Below are 15726 nucleotides of genomic sequence, written 5' to 3' on the forward strand. Positions count from 1 at the left end.
TATCTGCATGTTCAGCTATAAGTCTGTTTCTGCTATCAGTAAGTTCTTATTAAGGAACAGAAGCATCTCTGCATGTTCAGCTATAAGTCTGTTTCTGCCATCAGTAAGTTCTTATTAAGGAACAGAAGCATCTCTGCATGTTCAGCTATAAGTCTGTTTCTGTTATCAGTAAGTTCTTATTAAGGAACAGAAGCATCTCTGTATGTTCAGCTATAAGTCTGTTTCTGCTATCAGTAAGTTCTTATTAAGGAACAGAAGCATCTCTGCATGTTCAGCTATAAGTCTGTTTCTGCTATCAGTAAGTTCTTATTAAGGAACAGAAGCATCTCTGCATGTTCAGCTGTAAGTCTGTTTCTGCTATCAGTAAGTTCTTATTAAGGAACAGAAGCATCTCTGCATGTTCAGCTATAAGTCTGTTTCTGCTATCAGTAAGTTCTTATTAAGGAACAGAAGCATCTCTGCATGTTCAGCTATAAGTCTGTTTCTGCTATCAGTAAGTTCTTATTAAGGAACAGAAGCATCTCTGCATGTTCAGCTGTAAGTCTGTTTCTGCTATCAGTAAGTTCTTATTAAGGAACAGAAGCATCTCTGCATGTTCAGCTATAAGTCTGTTTCTGCTATCAGTAAGTTCTTATTAAGGAACAGAAGCATCTCTGCATGTTCAGCTATAAGTCTGTTTCTGCTATCAGTAAGTTCTTATTAAGGAACAGAAGCATCTCTGTATGTTCAGCTATAAGTCTGTTTCTGCTATCAGTAAGATCTTATTAAGGAACAGAAGCACCTCTGCATGTTCAGCTATAAGTCTGTTTCTGCTATCAGTAAGTTCTTATTAAGGAACAGAAGCATCTCTGCATGTTCAGCTATAAGTCTGTTTCTGCTATCAGTAAGTTCTTATTAAGGAACAGAAGCATCTCTGCATGTTCAGCTATAAGTCTGTTTCTGCTATCAGTAAGTTCTCATTAAGGAACAGAAGCATCTCTGCATGTTCAGCTATAAGTCTGCTTCTGCTATCAGTAAGTTCTTATTAAGGAACAGAAGCATCTCTGCATGTTCAGCTATAAGTCTGTTTCTGCTATCAGTAAGTTCTCATTAAGGAACAGAAGCATCTCTGTATGTTCAGCTATAAGTCTGTTTCTGCTATCAGTAAGATCTTATTAAGGAACAGAAGCACCTCTGCATGTTCAGCTATAAGTATGTTTCTGCTATCAGTAAGATCTTATTAAGGAACAGAAGCACCTCTGCATGTTCAGCTATAAGTCTGTTTCTGCTATCAGTAAGTTCTTATTAAGGAACAGAAGCATCTCTGTATGTTCAGCTGTAAGTCTGTTTCTGCTATCAGTAAGTTCTTATTAAGGAACAGAAGCATCTCTGCATGTTCAGCTATAAGTCTGTTTCTGCTATCAGTAAGTTCTTATTAAGGAACAGAAGCATCTCTGCATGTTCAGCTATAAGTCTGTTTCTGCTATCAGTAAGTTCTTATTAAGGAACAGAAGCATCTCTGCATGTTCAGCTATAAGTCTGTTTCTGCTATCAGTAAGTTCTTATTAAGGAACAGAAGCATCTCTGTATGTTCAGCTGTAAGTCTGTTTCTGCTATCAGTAAGTTCTTATTAAGGAACAGAAGCATCTCTGCATGTTCAGCTATAAGTCTGTTTCTGCTATCAGTAAGTTCTTATTAAGGAACAGAAGCATCTCTGCATGTTCAGCTATAAGTCTGTTTCTGCTATCAGTAAGTTCTTATTAAGGAACAGAAGCATCTCTGTATGTTCAGCTATAAGTCTGTTTCTGCTATCAGTAAGATCTTATTAAGGAACAGAAGCACCTCTGCATGTTCAGCTATAAGTCTGTTTCTGCTATCAGTAAGTTCTTATTAAGGAACAGAAGCATCTCTGCATGTTCAGCTATAAGTCTGTTTCTGCTATCAGTAAGTTCTTATTAAGGAACAGAAGCATCTCTGCATGTTCAGCTATAAGTCTGTTTCTGCTATCAGTAAGTTCTCATTAAGGAACAGAAGCATCTCTGCATGTTCAGCTATAAGTCTGCTTCTGCTATCAGTAAGTTCTTATTAAGGAACAGAAGCATCTCTGCATGTTCAGCTATAAGTCTGTTTCTGCTATCAGTAAGTTCTTATTAAGGAACAGAAGCATCTCTGTATGTTCAGCTATAAGTCTGTTTCTGCTATCAGTAAGATCTTATTAAGGAACAGAAGCACCTCTGCATGTTCAGCTATAAGTATGTTTCTGCTATCAGTAAGATCTTATTAAGGAACAGAAGCACCTCTGCATGTTCAGCTATAAGTCTGTTTCTGCTATCAGTAAGTTCTTATTAAGGAACAGAAGCATCTCTGTATGTTCAGCTGTAAGTCTGTTTCTGCTATCAGTAAGTTCTTATTAAGGAACAGAAGCATCTCTGCATGTTCAGCTATAAGTCTGTTTCTGCTATCAGTAAGTTCTTATTAAGGAACAGAAGCATCTCTGCATGTTCAGCTATAAGTCTGTTTCTGCTATCAGTAAGTTCTTATTAAGGAACAGAAGCATCTCTGCATGTTCAGCTATAAGTCTGTTTCTGCTATCAGTAAGTTCTTATTAAGGAACAGAAGCATCTCTGCATGTTCAGCTATAAGTCTGTTTCTGCTATCAGTAAGTTCTTATTAAGGAACAGAAGCATCTCTGCATGTTCAGTTATAAGTCTGTTTCTGCTATCAGTAAGTTCTTATTAAGGAACAGAAGCATCTCTGCATGTTCAGCTATAGGTCTGTTTCTGCTATCAGTAAGTTCTTATTAAGGAACAGAAGCATCTCTGCATGTTCAGCTATAAGTCTGTTTCTGCTATCAGTAAGTTCTTATTAAGGAACAGAAGCATCTCTGTATGTTCAGCTGTAAGTCTGTTTCTGCTATCAGTAAGTTCTTATTAAGGAACAGAAGCATCTCTGCATGTTCAGCTATAAGTCTGTTTCTGCTATCAGTAAGTTCTTATTAAGGAACAGAAGCATCTCTGCATGTTCAGCTATAAGTCTGTTTCTGCTATCAGTAAGTTCTTATTAAGGAACAGAAGCATCTCTGCATGTTCAGCTATAAATCTGTTTCTTTTATCAGTAAGGACGTTTGACTCTAAGCGGAACAGTCTTTCACACTACTGCATGGGTCATAAAGATATTTTTGGGCCATTAAATCTCAGTTTATTAACTGCCCAGTATGTCAGGGGTTTGTCTGAATGAGGTACAGAGATCTATCCCAGGTAGGCTTCCAGCTGTATAGTAGCAGCTTTTGGGGCACTGCTCTCAAACGTACAATAATAAAAATAACAGCAATTTGTATTAGCAGAACAGAAGTGAACAATTTTTTAGTTAAAGGGACATTAAACCCAATTTTTTTCTTTCATGATTCAGATAGAGAATACCATTTTAAACAACTTTCTAATTTACTTCTATTATCTAATTTGCTTCATTCTCTTGATATTCTTTCCTGAAAAGCATATCTAGATAGGCTCAGTAGCTTCTGATTGGTGGCTGCACTTAGATGCCTCCTGTGATTGGCTCGCCCGTGTGCATTCCTATATCTTTAACAAAGGATATCTAAAGAGTGAAGCAAATTAGATAATAGAAGTAAATTGGAATGTTGTTTAAAATTGTATTATCTCTCTGAATTATGAAAGAAAATTTTTGGGTTTAATGTCCCTTTAAGTCTCCTCTCCAGCTTAAAATGAAATGGGAACATCCAGTTTGAAAAACGCCACAAGATGGCGTATGTGTGGGAATTGGAGGTATCGGTTTAAGTATCGGTGCCTTTTGCATGAGTACAAGTACTCATGCAAATACTTGGTATCGGCACCGATACCGATACTAGTATCGGTATCGGTGCAACCTTAGTCTGTATATACACATATAAACACATAAATATATATGTACATGCTTATATAAATATATATTTATTTGTTAATGTGTGTATATACACATAAAAACACATAAATATATATGTACATGCTTATATAAATATATATTTGTTAATGTCTGTATATACACATATAAACACATAAATATATATGTACATGCTTATATAAATATATATTTATTTGTTAATGTGTGTATATACACATAAAAACACATAAATATATATGTACATGCTTATATAAATATATATTTGTTAATGTCTGTATATACACATATAAACACATAAATATATATGTACATGCTTATATAAATATATATTTATTTGTTAATGTGTGTATATACACATAAAAACACATAAATATATATGTACATGCTTATATAAATATATATTTGTTAATGTTTGTATATACACATATAAACACATAAATATATATGTACATGCTTATATAAATATATATTTATTTGTTAATGTGTGTATATACACATAAAAACACATAAATATATATGTACATGCTTATATAAATATATATTTGTTAATGTGTGTATATACACATATAAACACATAAATATATATGTACATGCTTATATAAATATATATTTATTTGTTAATGTCTGTATATACATATAAACACATAAATATATATGTACATGCTTATATAAATATATATTTATTTGTTAATGTGTGTATATACACATAAAAACACATAAATATATATGTACATGCTTATATAAATATATATTTGTTAATGTGTGTATATACACATATAAACACATAAATATATATGTACATGCTTATATAAATATATATTTATTTGTTAATGTGTGTATATACACATAAAAACACATAAATATATATGTACATGCTTATATAAATATATATTTGTTAATGTGTGTATATACACATAAAAACACATAAATATATATGTACATGCTTATATAAATATGTATTTGTTAATGTGTGTATATACACATATAAACACATAAATATATATGTACATGCTTATATAAATATATATTTATTTGTTAATGTCTGTATATACACATATAAACACATAAATATATATGTACATGCTTATATAAATATATATTTATTTGTTAATGTGTGTATATACACATATAAACACGTAAATATATATGTACATGCTTATATAAATATATATTTATTTGTTAATGTGTGTGTATATACACATATAAACACATAAATATATATGTACATGCTTATATAAATATATATTTGTTAATGTGTGTATATACACATATAAACACATAAATATATATGTACATGCTTATATAAATATATATTTATTTGTTAATGTGTGTATATACACATAAAAACACATAAATATATATGTACATGCTTATATAAATATATATTTGTTAATGTGTGTATATACACATATAAACACATAAATATATATGTACATGCTTATATAAATATATATTTATTTGTTAATGTCTGTATATACATATAAACACGTAAATATATATGTACATGCTTATATAAATATATATTTATTTGTTAATGTGTGTGTATATACACATATAAACACATAAATATATATGTACATGCTTATATAAATATATATTTGTTAATGTGTGTATATACACATATAAACACATAAATATATATGTACATGCTTATATAAATATATATTTATTTGTTAATGTGTGTATATACACATATAAACACAGGCAATGCAAATGCATAAGCACAATATTGCGCTCCACTCGTAATATAGGCCTAAGTGTTTCATGTCCCTTTAAAGACAGCTGTAAGCATAATAGGAAAAACAATAGCATGGCAGAGTTGTAACCATGAAATGTAATGTCCCTTTAAATCCTTGATAAAGTTAAATATAAACAAATTGCTTTTACCATCCAGTTAACCCCTCTCATTGATATGTTTCATTTTTAGTGTCGCACATAACAAATGCCACATTATTTGTAACACAGTTCTGTTTTACAGACTCACTGGTGCTGCATACAAGAGACTTCTGCTCTGATGACATTTGATTACTTTTTTACAGGAAGATAAACTCTGTCTCGTTTGAAGATTATCACAAGAATTGGACTCAAATTGCCACATCCAAAGCTACATATGATTTAAAACACATGGGTAAGAACGTTTAGCTATCAGATTTGGCTTGAACCCTTGTTTGGAGTTTTATAACTCATTGTTTGACTTAGAAAACTCTATGGGGCATGTTTATCAATGTGCGAGCGGACATGATACAAAGTAGCTTATTATATCCGCCGCATAATGAAAAATGCAGACAGCATACACACAAAGGGGAGTTTCCTGTATTTAAAGAGATGTGCACATTACTATTGGGCTCACAAAACAATCATATGAAACAAATATTGAAATAAAAAGATCCAGTAAAAAATGTATATATATTGTTAAATTGCTGCATAAATCATATTTTATGGAAAAATTAACATCTGTTCTGAAATCACTCACAAAAATGTTTAAAGGGTCATTATAATCGAAGAATTACATGTTCGGGCGCTTTCTTGTAAAGGGGAGGCCCATCACGACGCCTAAGACTTTGAAAACCCCTGCGTAAGAGCGTGTCATTTTAAGACTATCAACCCTGTAGAACTGCATGTTTAAGAGACACACTTTACCAGGCTGGTGTGTAGATTGTTGCAGCAAACAATCGGCTAGATTACGAGTTGTGCGTTAGGCTTAAAAAGCAGCATTAGCCGGTCCCAACGCTGCTTTTTAATGCCAGCTGGTATTACGAGTCTTGCAGGTACAGGTGTACCGCTCACTTTTTTCGCCAGACTTGGAAATACCGCAAATCCACTTACGTAAATTGCTTATCCTAGTTTTTTCAATGGGACTTGCATAGCGCCGGTATTACGAGTCTGCCAAAAAGTGAGCGGTACACCCTCTCCTGTCAAGACTGGTACCGCATTTTAAAGTCAGTAGTTAAGAGTTTTAAACTACAACGCCGTAGCATAAAACTCTTAACTAAAGTGTTAAAAAGTACACTAACACCCATAAACTACCTATTAACCCCTAAACCGAGCCCCCCACCCCACATCGCAAACACTAAAATAAAAATTTTAACCCCTAATCTGCCGAACCGGACATCGCCGCCACTATAATAAATATTTTAACCCTTAAACTGCCGCACTCCTTCATCGCAAACATTAGCTAAATATTAATAACACCTAGTCTGCCATCCCTAACATCGCCGACACCTACCTACATTCATTAACCCCTAATCTGCCGCCGCCAATGTCACCGCCACTATATTAAAAATATTAACCCCTAAACCTAAGTCTAACCCTAACACCCCCTAACTTAAATATAATTAAAATAAATATAAATAAAATTACTATAATTAACTAAATTATTCCTATTTAAAACTAAATACTTACCTATAAAATAAACCCTAAGCTAGCTACAATATAACTAATAGTTACATTGTATCTAGCTTAGGGTTTATTTTTATTTTACAGGCAAGTTTGTATTTATTTTAACTAGGTACAATAGTTATTAAATAGTTATTAACTATTTAATAACTACCTAGTTAAAATAAATACAAAAGTACCTGTAAAATAAAACCTAACCTAAGTTACAATTACACCTAACACTACACTACTATTAAATTATTTCCCTAAATTAAATACAATTAAATTATCTATTATCTAAGTACAAAAAACCCCCCACTAAATTACAGAAAATAATAAACAAATTACAAGATTTTTAAACTAATTACACCTAATCTAATCCCCCTAACAAAATAGAAAAGCCCCCCCAAAATAAAAAAAGCCCTACCCTACACTAAATTACAAATAGCCCTTAAAAGGGCCTTTTGCGGGGCATTGCCCCAAAGTAATCAGCTCTTTTACCTGTAAAAAAAATTACAAATCCCCCCCCAACATTAAAACCCACCACCCACACAACCAACCCTACTCTAAAACCCACCCAATACCCCATTACCCCATTAAAAAAACCGAACACTAACCCCTTGAAGATCACCTTACCAGGAGAAGTCTTCACCCAACCGGGCCAAAAGTCCTCAACGAATCCGGCAGAAGTGGTCCTCCAGACGGGCAGAAGTAGTCCTACAGACGGGCAGAAGTGGTCCTCCAGACGGGCAGAAGTCTTCATCCAGACGGCATCTTCTATCTTCATCCATCCGGTGCGGAGCGGATCCATCTTCAAGACATCAGACGCAGAGCATCCTCTTCTTTCCACGGCGACTGAAGAAAGAAGGTACCTTTAAGTGACGTCATCCAAGACGGCGTCCCTTCAATTCTGATTGGCTGATAGAATTCTATCAGCCAATTGGAATTAAGGTAGAAAAAATCCTATTGGCTGATGCAATCAGCCAATAGGATTGAAGTTCAATCCTATTGGCTGATTGCATCAGCCAATAGGATTTTTCCTACCTTAATTCCGATTGGCTGATAGAATTCTATCAGCCATTCAGAATCTAAGGGACGCCATCTTGGATGACATCACTTAAAGGAACCTTCATTCTTCAGTCGCCGTGGAAAGAAGAGGATGCTCCGCGTCGGATGTCTTGAAGATGGACCCGCTCCGCGCCGGATGGATGAAGATAGAAGATGCCGTCTAGATGAAGACTTCTGCCCGTCTGGAGGACCACTTCTGCCCGTCTGGAGGACCACTTCTGCCGGATTCATTGAGGACTTCGGCCCGGTTGGGTGAAGACTTCTCCCGGTAAGGTGATCTTCAAGGGGTTAGTGTTAGGTTTTTTTAAGGGGGTATTGGGTGGGTTTTAGAGTAGGGTTGGTTGTGTGGGTGGTGGGTTTTAATGTTGGAGGGGATTTGTAAAAAATGTTTACAGGTAAAAGAGTTGATTACTTTGGGGCAATGCCCCGCAAAGGCCCTTTTAAGGGCTATTTGTAATTTAGTGTAGGGTAGGGCTTTTTTATTTTGGGGGGGCATTTTTATTTTGTTAGGGGGATTAGATTAGGTGTAATTAGTTTAAAAATCTTGTAATTTGTTTATTATTTTCTGTAATTTAGTGTTTTGTTTTTGTTGTACTTTAGCTAATTTTATTTAATTGTATTTAATTGTCTTTAGTTTAGGGAATTAATTTAATTATAGTGTAGTGTTAGGTGTAATTGTAACTTAGGTTAGGTTTTATTCTACAGGTAAATTTGTCTTTATTTTAGCTAGGTAGTTTATTAAATAGTTAATAACTATTTAGTAACTATTCTACCTAGTTAAAATAAATACAAACTTGCTACAATGTAACTATTAGTTATATTGTAGCTAGCTTAGGGTTTATTTTACAGGTAAGTATTTAGTTTTAAATAGGAATAATTTAGTTAATTATAGTAATTTTATTTAGATTTCTTTTAATTATATTTAAGTTAGGGGCTGTTAGGTTTAGGGTTAGACTTATGTTTAGGGGTTAATAACTTTAATATAGTGGCAGTGACGTTGGGGGCGGCAGATTAGGGGTTAATAAATGTAGGTAAGTGGCGTCGATGTTAGGGCCCGCAGATTAGGGGTTAATAATATTAAACTAGTGTTTGCTATGCTGGAGTGCGGCGGTTTAGGGGTTAATATGTTTATTCTAGTGGCGGCGACGTTGGGCGCGGCAGATTAGGGGTTAATAAATATAATGTAGGTGTCGGCGATGTTGGGGGCAGCAGATTAGGGGTACATAAGTATAATGTAGTTGGCGGCGGTCTCCGGAGCGGCAGATTAGGGGTTTATAATATAATGCAGGTGTCGGCGATGTTGGGGGTGGCAGCTTAGGGGTTAATAAGTGTAAGATTAGGGGTGTTTAGACTTGGGGTTCATGTTAGGGTGTTAGGTGTAGACATAAAATGTATTTCCCCATAGGAATCAATGAGGCTGCGTTAGGGAGCTTTATGCTGCTTTTTTGCAGGCGTTAGACTTTTTTTCAGCCAGCTCTCCCCGTTGATTCCAATAGGGAAATCGTGCACGAGCACGTTACACCAGCTCACCGCTAACGTAAGCAGCGCTGGTATTGGAGTGCGGTAGGGAGCAAAATTTTGCTCAACGCTCACTTCTTGTCTGGTTTGTAAAAACCTGTAATACCAGCGCTGTCTGTAAGTGAGCGGTGAGCATAAACTGCTCGTTAGCACCGCACAGCTTCTAATGCAAAACTCGTAATCTAGGTGTTTGGTTGTATTTTTCATGACTTCACCAGGCGTATTGGGTTAAAATACTATTAAAAAAAACAAGAGACTCTTTTAAAGGGACATGAAACCCCCAAAAATTATTTAATGATTCAGACAGAGAATACAATTTTAACCAACTTTCCAATTTACTTCTATTATTTAATTTGCTTCCTTCTCTTGTTATCTTTTGCTGAAATGTTTATATAGGCAAGCTCAGGAGCAGCAGAGAACCTAGATTCTAGCTGTTGATTGGTGGCTGCATATATATATATATATATATATATATATACAGATTGTGATTGGCTCACCAATGTGTTCAGTTAGAAACCAGTAGTGCATTGCTGCTAGTTCAACAAATGATACCAAGAAAATGAAACAAATTAGATAATAGAAGTAAATTAGAAAGTTGTTTAAAATTGTATTCTCTATCTGAATCATGAAAGAAAAAATGTGGGTTTCATGTCCCTTTAACTAACTAGTGCCAAATCGCACTAAGGCCTCTAGTTATGAAAGTCTGGCGGACGTGATCTGCCAGTGCGGATCAGGTCCGCCAGACCTCGCTGAATAAGTTGAGCAATACGCTCGCCAAATTCATTATTTCACCAGCAGCTCACAAGAGCTGCTTGTGCAACGCCGCCCCCTGTAGACTCGTGGCCAATAGGCCACCAGCAGGGGTGTGTCAATCAACCTGATCGTACTCGATCGGGTTGTATTGTTGCGATGTGTGTCCGCCTGCTCAGAGCAGGTGGACAGGTTATGGAGCAGAGGTCTTTGTGACCACTGCTTCATAACTGCTGTTTCTGGCGAGTCTGATTACTCGCCAGAAACACGGGGCATCAAGCTCCTTTCGGAGCTTGACACATATGCCCCTTAATGTTCGATATCTGCTTGCTGGGAAAAGCCAGAGTGACAGCAGCACACACAGAAAAACTGGCGCGTTTTACAAAACAGATTCCTTCTCTTAGCCCCCTGCAACAATCACATATGCACTGTAAGGCTGGAGGATACATTACTGTGCACTCTAAGGCTGGAGGATACATTACTGTGCACTCTAAGGCTGGAGAATACATTACTGTGCACTCTAAGGCTGGAGAATACATTACTGTGCACTCTAAGGCTGGAGAATACATTACTGTGCACTCTAAGGCTGGAGGATACATTACTGTGCACTCTAAGGCTGGAGAATACATTACTGTGCACTCTAAGGCTGGAGAATACATTACTGTGCACTCTAAGGCTGGAGGATACATTACTGTGCACTCTAAGGCTGGAGGATACATTACTGTGCACTCTAAGGCTGGAGGATACATTACTGTGCACTCTAAGGCTGGAGGTTACATTACTGTGCACTCTAAGGCTGGAGGTTACATTACTGTGCACTCTAAGGCTGGAGGATACATTACCGTGCACTCTAAGGCTGGAGGTTACATTACTGTGCACTCTAAGGCTGGAGAATACATTACTGTGCACTCTAAGGCTGGAGGATACATTACTGTGCACTCTAAGGCTGGAGAATACATTACTGTGCACTCTAAGGCTGGAGGATACATTACTGTGCTCTCTAAGGCTGGAGGACACATTACTGTGCACTCTAAGGCTGGAGGATACATTACTGTGCACTCTAAGGCTGGAGGATACATTACCGTGCACTCTAAGGCTGGAGGATACATTACCGTGCACTCTAAGGCTGGAGGATACATTACTGTGCACTCTAAGGCTGGAGGATACATTACTGTGCACTCTAAGGCTGGAGGATACATTACTGTGCACTCTAAGGCTGGAGGATACATTACCGTGCACTCTAAGGCTGGAGGTTACATTACTGGGCACTCTAAGGCTGGAGGATACTTTACTGTGCACTCTAAGGCTGGAGGTTACATTACTGGGCACTCTAAGGCTGGAGAATACATTACTGTGCACTCTAAGGCTGGAGGATACATTACTGTGCACTCTAAGGCTGGAGGTTACATTACCGTGCACTCTAAGGCTGGAGGTTACATTACCGTGCACTCTAAGGCTGGAGGATACATTACTGTGCACTCTAAGGCTGGAGGATACATTACTGTGCACTCTAAGGCTGGAGGTTACATTACTGTGCACTCTAAGGCTGGAGGATACATTACTGTGCACTCTAAGGCTGGAGGATACATTACCGTGCACTCTAAGGCTGGAGGATACATTACCGTGCACTCTAAGGCTGGAGGATACATTACTGTGCACTCTAAGGCTGGAGGATACATTACTGTGCACTCTAAGGCTGGAGGATACATTACCGTGCACTCTAAGGCTGGAGGATACATTACCGTGCACTCTAAGGCTGGAGAATACATTACTGTGCACTCTAAGGCTGGAGGATACATTACCGTGCACTCTAAGGCTGGAGGATACATTACTGTGCACTCTAAGGCTGGAGAATACATTACCGTGCACTCTAAGGCTGGAGGATACATTACCGTGCACTCTAAGGCTGGAGGATACATTACTGTGCACTCTAAGGCTGGAGGATACATTACCGTGCACTCTAAGGCTGGAGAATACATTACCGTGCACTCTAAGGCTGGAGGTTACATTACCGTGCACTCTAAGGCTGGAGGATACATTACTGTGCACTCTAAGGCTGGAGAATACATTACTGTGCACTCTAAGGCTGGAGGTTACATTACTGTGCACTCTAAGGCTGGAGGTTACATTACCGTGCACTCTAAGGCTGGAGGATACATTACTGTGCACTCTAAGGCTGGAGAATACATTACTGTGCACTCTAAGGCTGGAGGTTACATTACCGTGCACTCTAAGGCTGGAGGTTACATTACTGTGCACTCTAAGGCTGGAGGTTACATTACTGTGCACTGTAAGGCTGGAGGATACATTACCGTGCACTCTAAGGCTGGAGGATACATTACTGTGCACTCTAAGGCTGGAGGTTACATTACTGTGCACTCTAAGGCTGGAGAATACATTACCGTGCACTCTAAGGCTGGAGGTTACATTACTGTGCACTCTAAGGCTGGAGGATACATTACCGTGCACTCTAAGGCTGGAGGTTACATTACTGTGCACTCTAAGGCAGGAGAATACATTACTGTGCACTCTAAGGCTGGAGAATACATTACTGTGCACTGTAAGGCTGGAGGATACATTACCGTGCACTGTAAGGCTGGAGAATACATTACCGTACACTGTAAGGCTGGAGAATACATTACCGTACACTGTAAGGCTGGAGGATACATTACTGTGCACTGTAAGGCTGGAGGATACATTACTGTGCACTGTAAGGCTGGAGGATACATTACCGTGCACTCTAAGGCTGGAGGATACATTACTGTGCACTCTAAGGCTGGAGGTTACATTACTGTGCACTCTAAGGCTGGAGGATACATTACTGTGCACTCTAAGGCTGGAGGTTACATTACTGTGCACTGTAAGGCTGGAGGATACATTACTGTGCACTCTAAGGCTGGAGGTTACATTACTGTGCACTCTAAGGCAGGAGAATACATTACTGTGCACTGTAAGGCTGGAGGTTACATTACTGTGCACTGTAAGGCTGGAGAATACATTACTGTGCACTCTAAGGCTGGAGGTTACATTACCGCACACTCTAAGGCTGGAGAATACATTACCGCACACTCTAAGGCTGGAGAATACATTACTGTGCACTCTAAGGCTGGAGAATACTTTACTGTGCACTCTAAGGCTGGAGAATACTTTACTGTGCACTCTAAGGCTGGAGGTTACATTACTGTGCACTCTAAGGCTGGAGGATACATTACCGTGCACTCTAAGGCTGGAGGATACATTACCGTGCACTCTAAGGCTGGAGGTTACATTACTGTGCACTCTAAGGCTGGAGAATACTTTACTGTGCACTCTAAGGCAGGAGGATACTTTACAGCGCACTGTAAGGCTGGAGGTTACATTACTGTGCACTCTAAGGCTGGAGGTTACATTACTGTGCACTCTAAGGCTGGAGGATACATTACTGTGCACTCTAAGGCTGGAGGATACATTACTGTGCACTCTAAGGCTGGAGGTTACATTACTGTGCACTCTAAGGCTGGAGGATACATTACTGTGCACTCTAAGGCTGGAGAATACATTACTGTGCACTCTAAGGCTGGAGGATACATTACTGTGCACTCTAAGGCTGGAGAATACATTACTGTGCACTCTAAGGCTGGAGGATACATTACTGGGCACTCTAAGGCTGGAGGTTACATTACTGTGCACTCTAAGGCTGGAGGTTACATTACTGTGCACTCTAAGGCTGGAGAATACATTACTGTGCACTCTAAGGCTGGAGGATACATTACCGTGCACTCTAAGGCTGGAGAATACATTACTGTGCACTCTAAGGCTGGAGGATACATTACTGTGCACTCTAAGGCTGGAGAATACATTACTGTGCACTCTAAGGCTGGAGAATACTTTACTGCGCACTGTAAGGCTGGAGGATACATTACCGTGCACTCTAAGGCTGGAGGATACATTACCGTGCACTCTAAGGCTGGAGAATACTTTACTGTGCACTCTAAGGCTGGAGAATACTTTACTGTGCACTCTAAGGCTGGAGGATACATTACTGTGCACTCTAAGTCTGGAGGATACATTACTGTGCACTCTAAGGCTGGAGGATACATTACCGTGCACTCTAAGGCTGGAGGATACATTACCGTGCACTCTAAGGCTGGAGGATACATTTCCGTGCACTCTAAGGCTGGAGGATACATTACTGTGCACTCTAAGGCTGGAGAATACATTACTGTGCACTCTAAGGCTGGAGGATACATTACTGGGCACTCTAAGGCTGGAGGTTACATTACTGTGCACTCTAAGGCTGGAGGTTACATTACTGGGCACTCTAAGGCTGGAGGTTACATTACTGTGCACTCTAAGGCTGGAGGTTACATTACTGGGCACTCTAAGGCTGGAGAATACATTACTGTGCACTCTAAGGCTGGAGGATACATTACTGTGCACTCTAAGGCTGGAGGATACATTACTGTGCACTCTAAGGCTGGAGGTTACATTACTGTGCACTCTAAGGCTGGAGGATACATTACTGTGCACTCTAAGGCTGGAGGATACATTACCGTGCACTCTAAGGCTGGAGGATACATTACCGTGCACTCTAAGGCTGGAGGATACATTACTGTGCACTCTAAGGCTGGAGGATACATTACTGTGCACTCTAAGGCTGGAGAATACATTACTGTGCACTCTAAGGCTGGAGGATACATTACTGTGCACTCTAAGGCTGGAGGATACATTACTGTGCACTCTAAGGCTGGAGGTTACATTACTGGGCACTCTAAGGCTGGAGAATACATTACTGTGCACTCTAAGGCTGGAGGATACATTACTGTGCACTCTAAGGCTGGAGGATACATTACTGTGCACTCTAAGGCTGGAGGTTACATTACTGTGCACTCTAAGGCTGGAGGATACATTACTGTGCACTCTAAGGCTGGAGGATACATTACTGTGCACTCTAAGGCTGGAGGATACATTACCGTGCACTCTAAGGCTGGAGAATACATTACCGTACACTCTAAGGCTGGAGGATACATTACTGTGCACTCTAAGGCTGGAGGATACATTACCGTGCACTCTAAGGCTGGAGAATACATTACCATGCACTCTAAGGCTGGAGGTTACATTACTGTGCACTCTAAGGCTGGAGGATACATTACCGTGCAC

At 38.6% G+C, this 15726-nt stretch overlaps 1 protein-coding gene across 1 annotated transcript in view; it reads left to right on the plus strand.

Annotated features, from left to right (window-relative positions):
• UBE2U (ubiquitin conjugating enzyme E2 U) overlaps positions 1 to 15726 on the plus strand; it is a 169010-nt gene that overhangs the window by 129590 nt on the left and 23694 nt on the right. Inside the window, exon 8 of the mRNA XM_053693081.1 lies at positions 5916 to 6004. Coding sequence (XP_053549056.1) covers positions 5916 to 6004 — 89 coding nt within the window. The remainder of the gene's footprint in view (positions 1 to 5915; positions 6005 to 15726) is intronic.

Source organism: Bombina bombina, chromosome 10 (assembly GCF_027579735.1).
Source record: "Bombina bombina isolate aBomBom1 chromosome 10, aBomBom1.pri, whole genome shotgun sequence".
In the NCBI taxonomy this organism is placed as follows: Eukaryota; Metazoa; Chordata; class Amphibia; order Anura; family Bombinatoridae; genus Bombina; species Bombina bombina.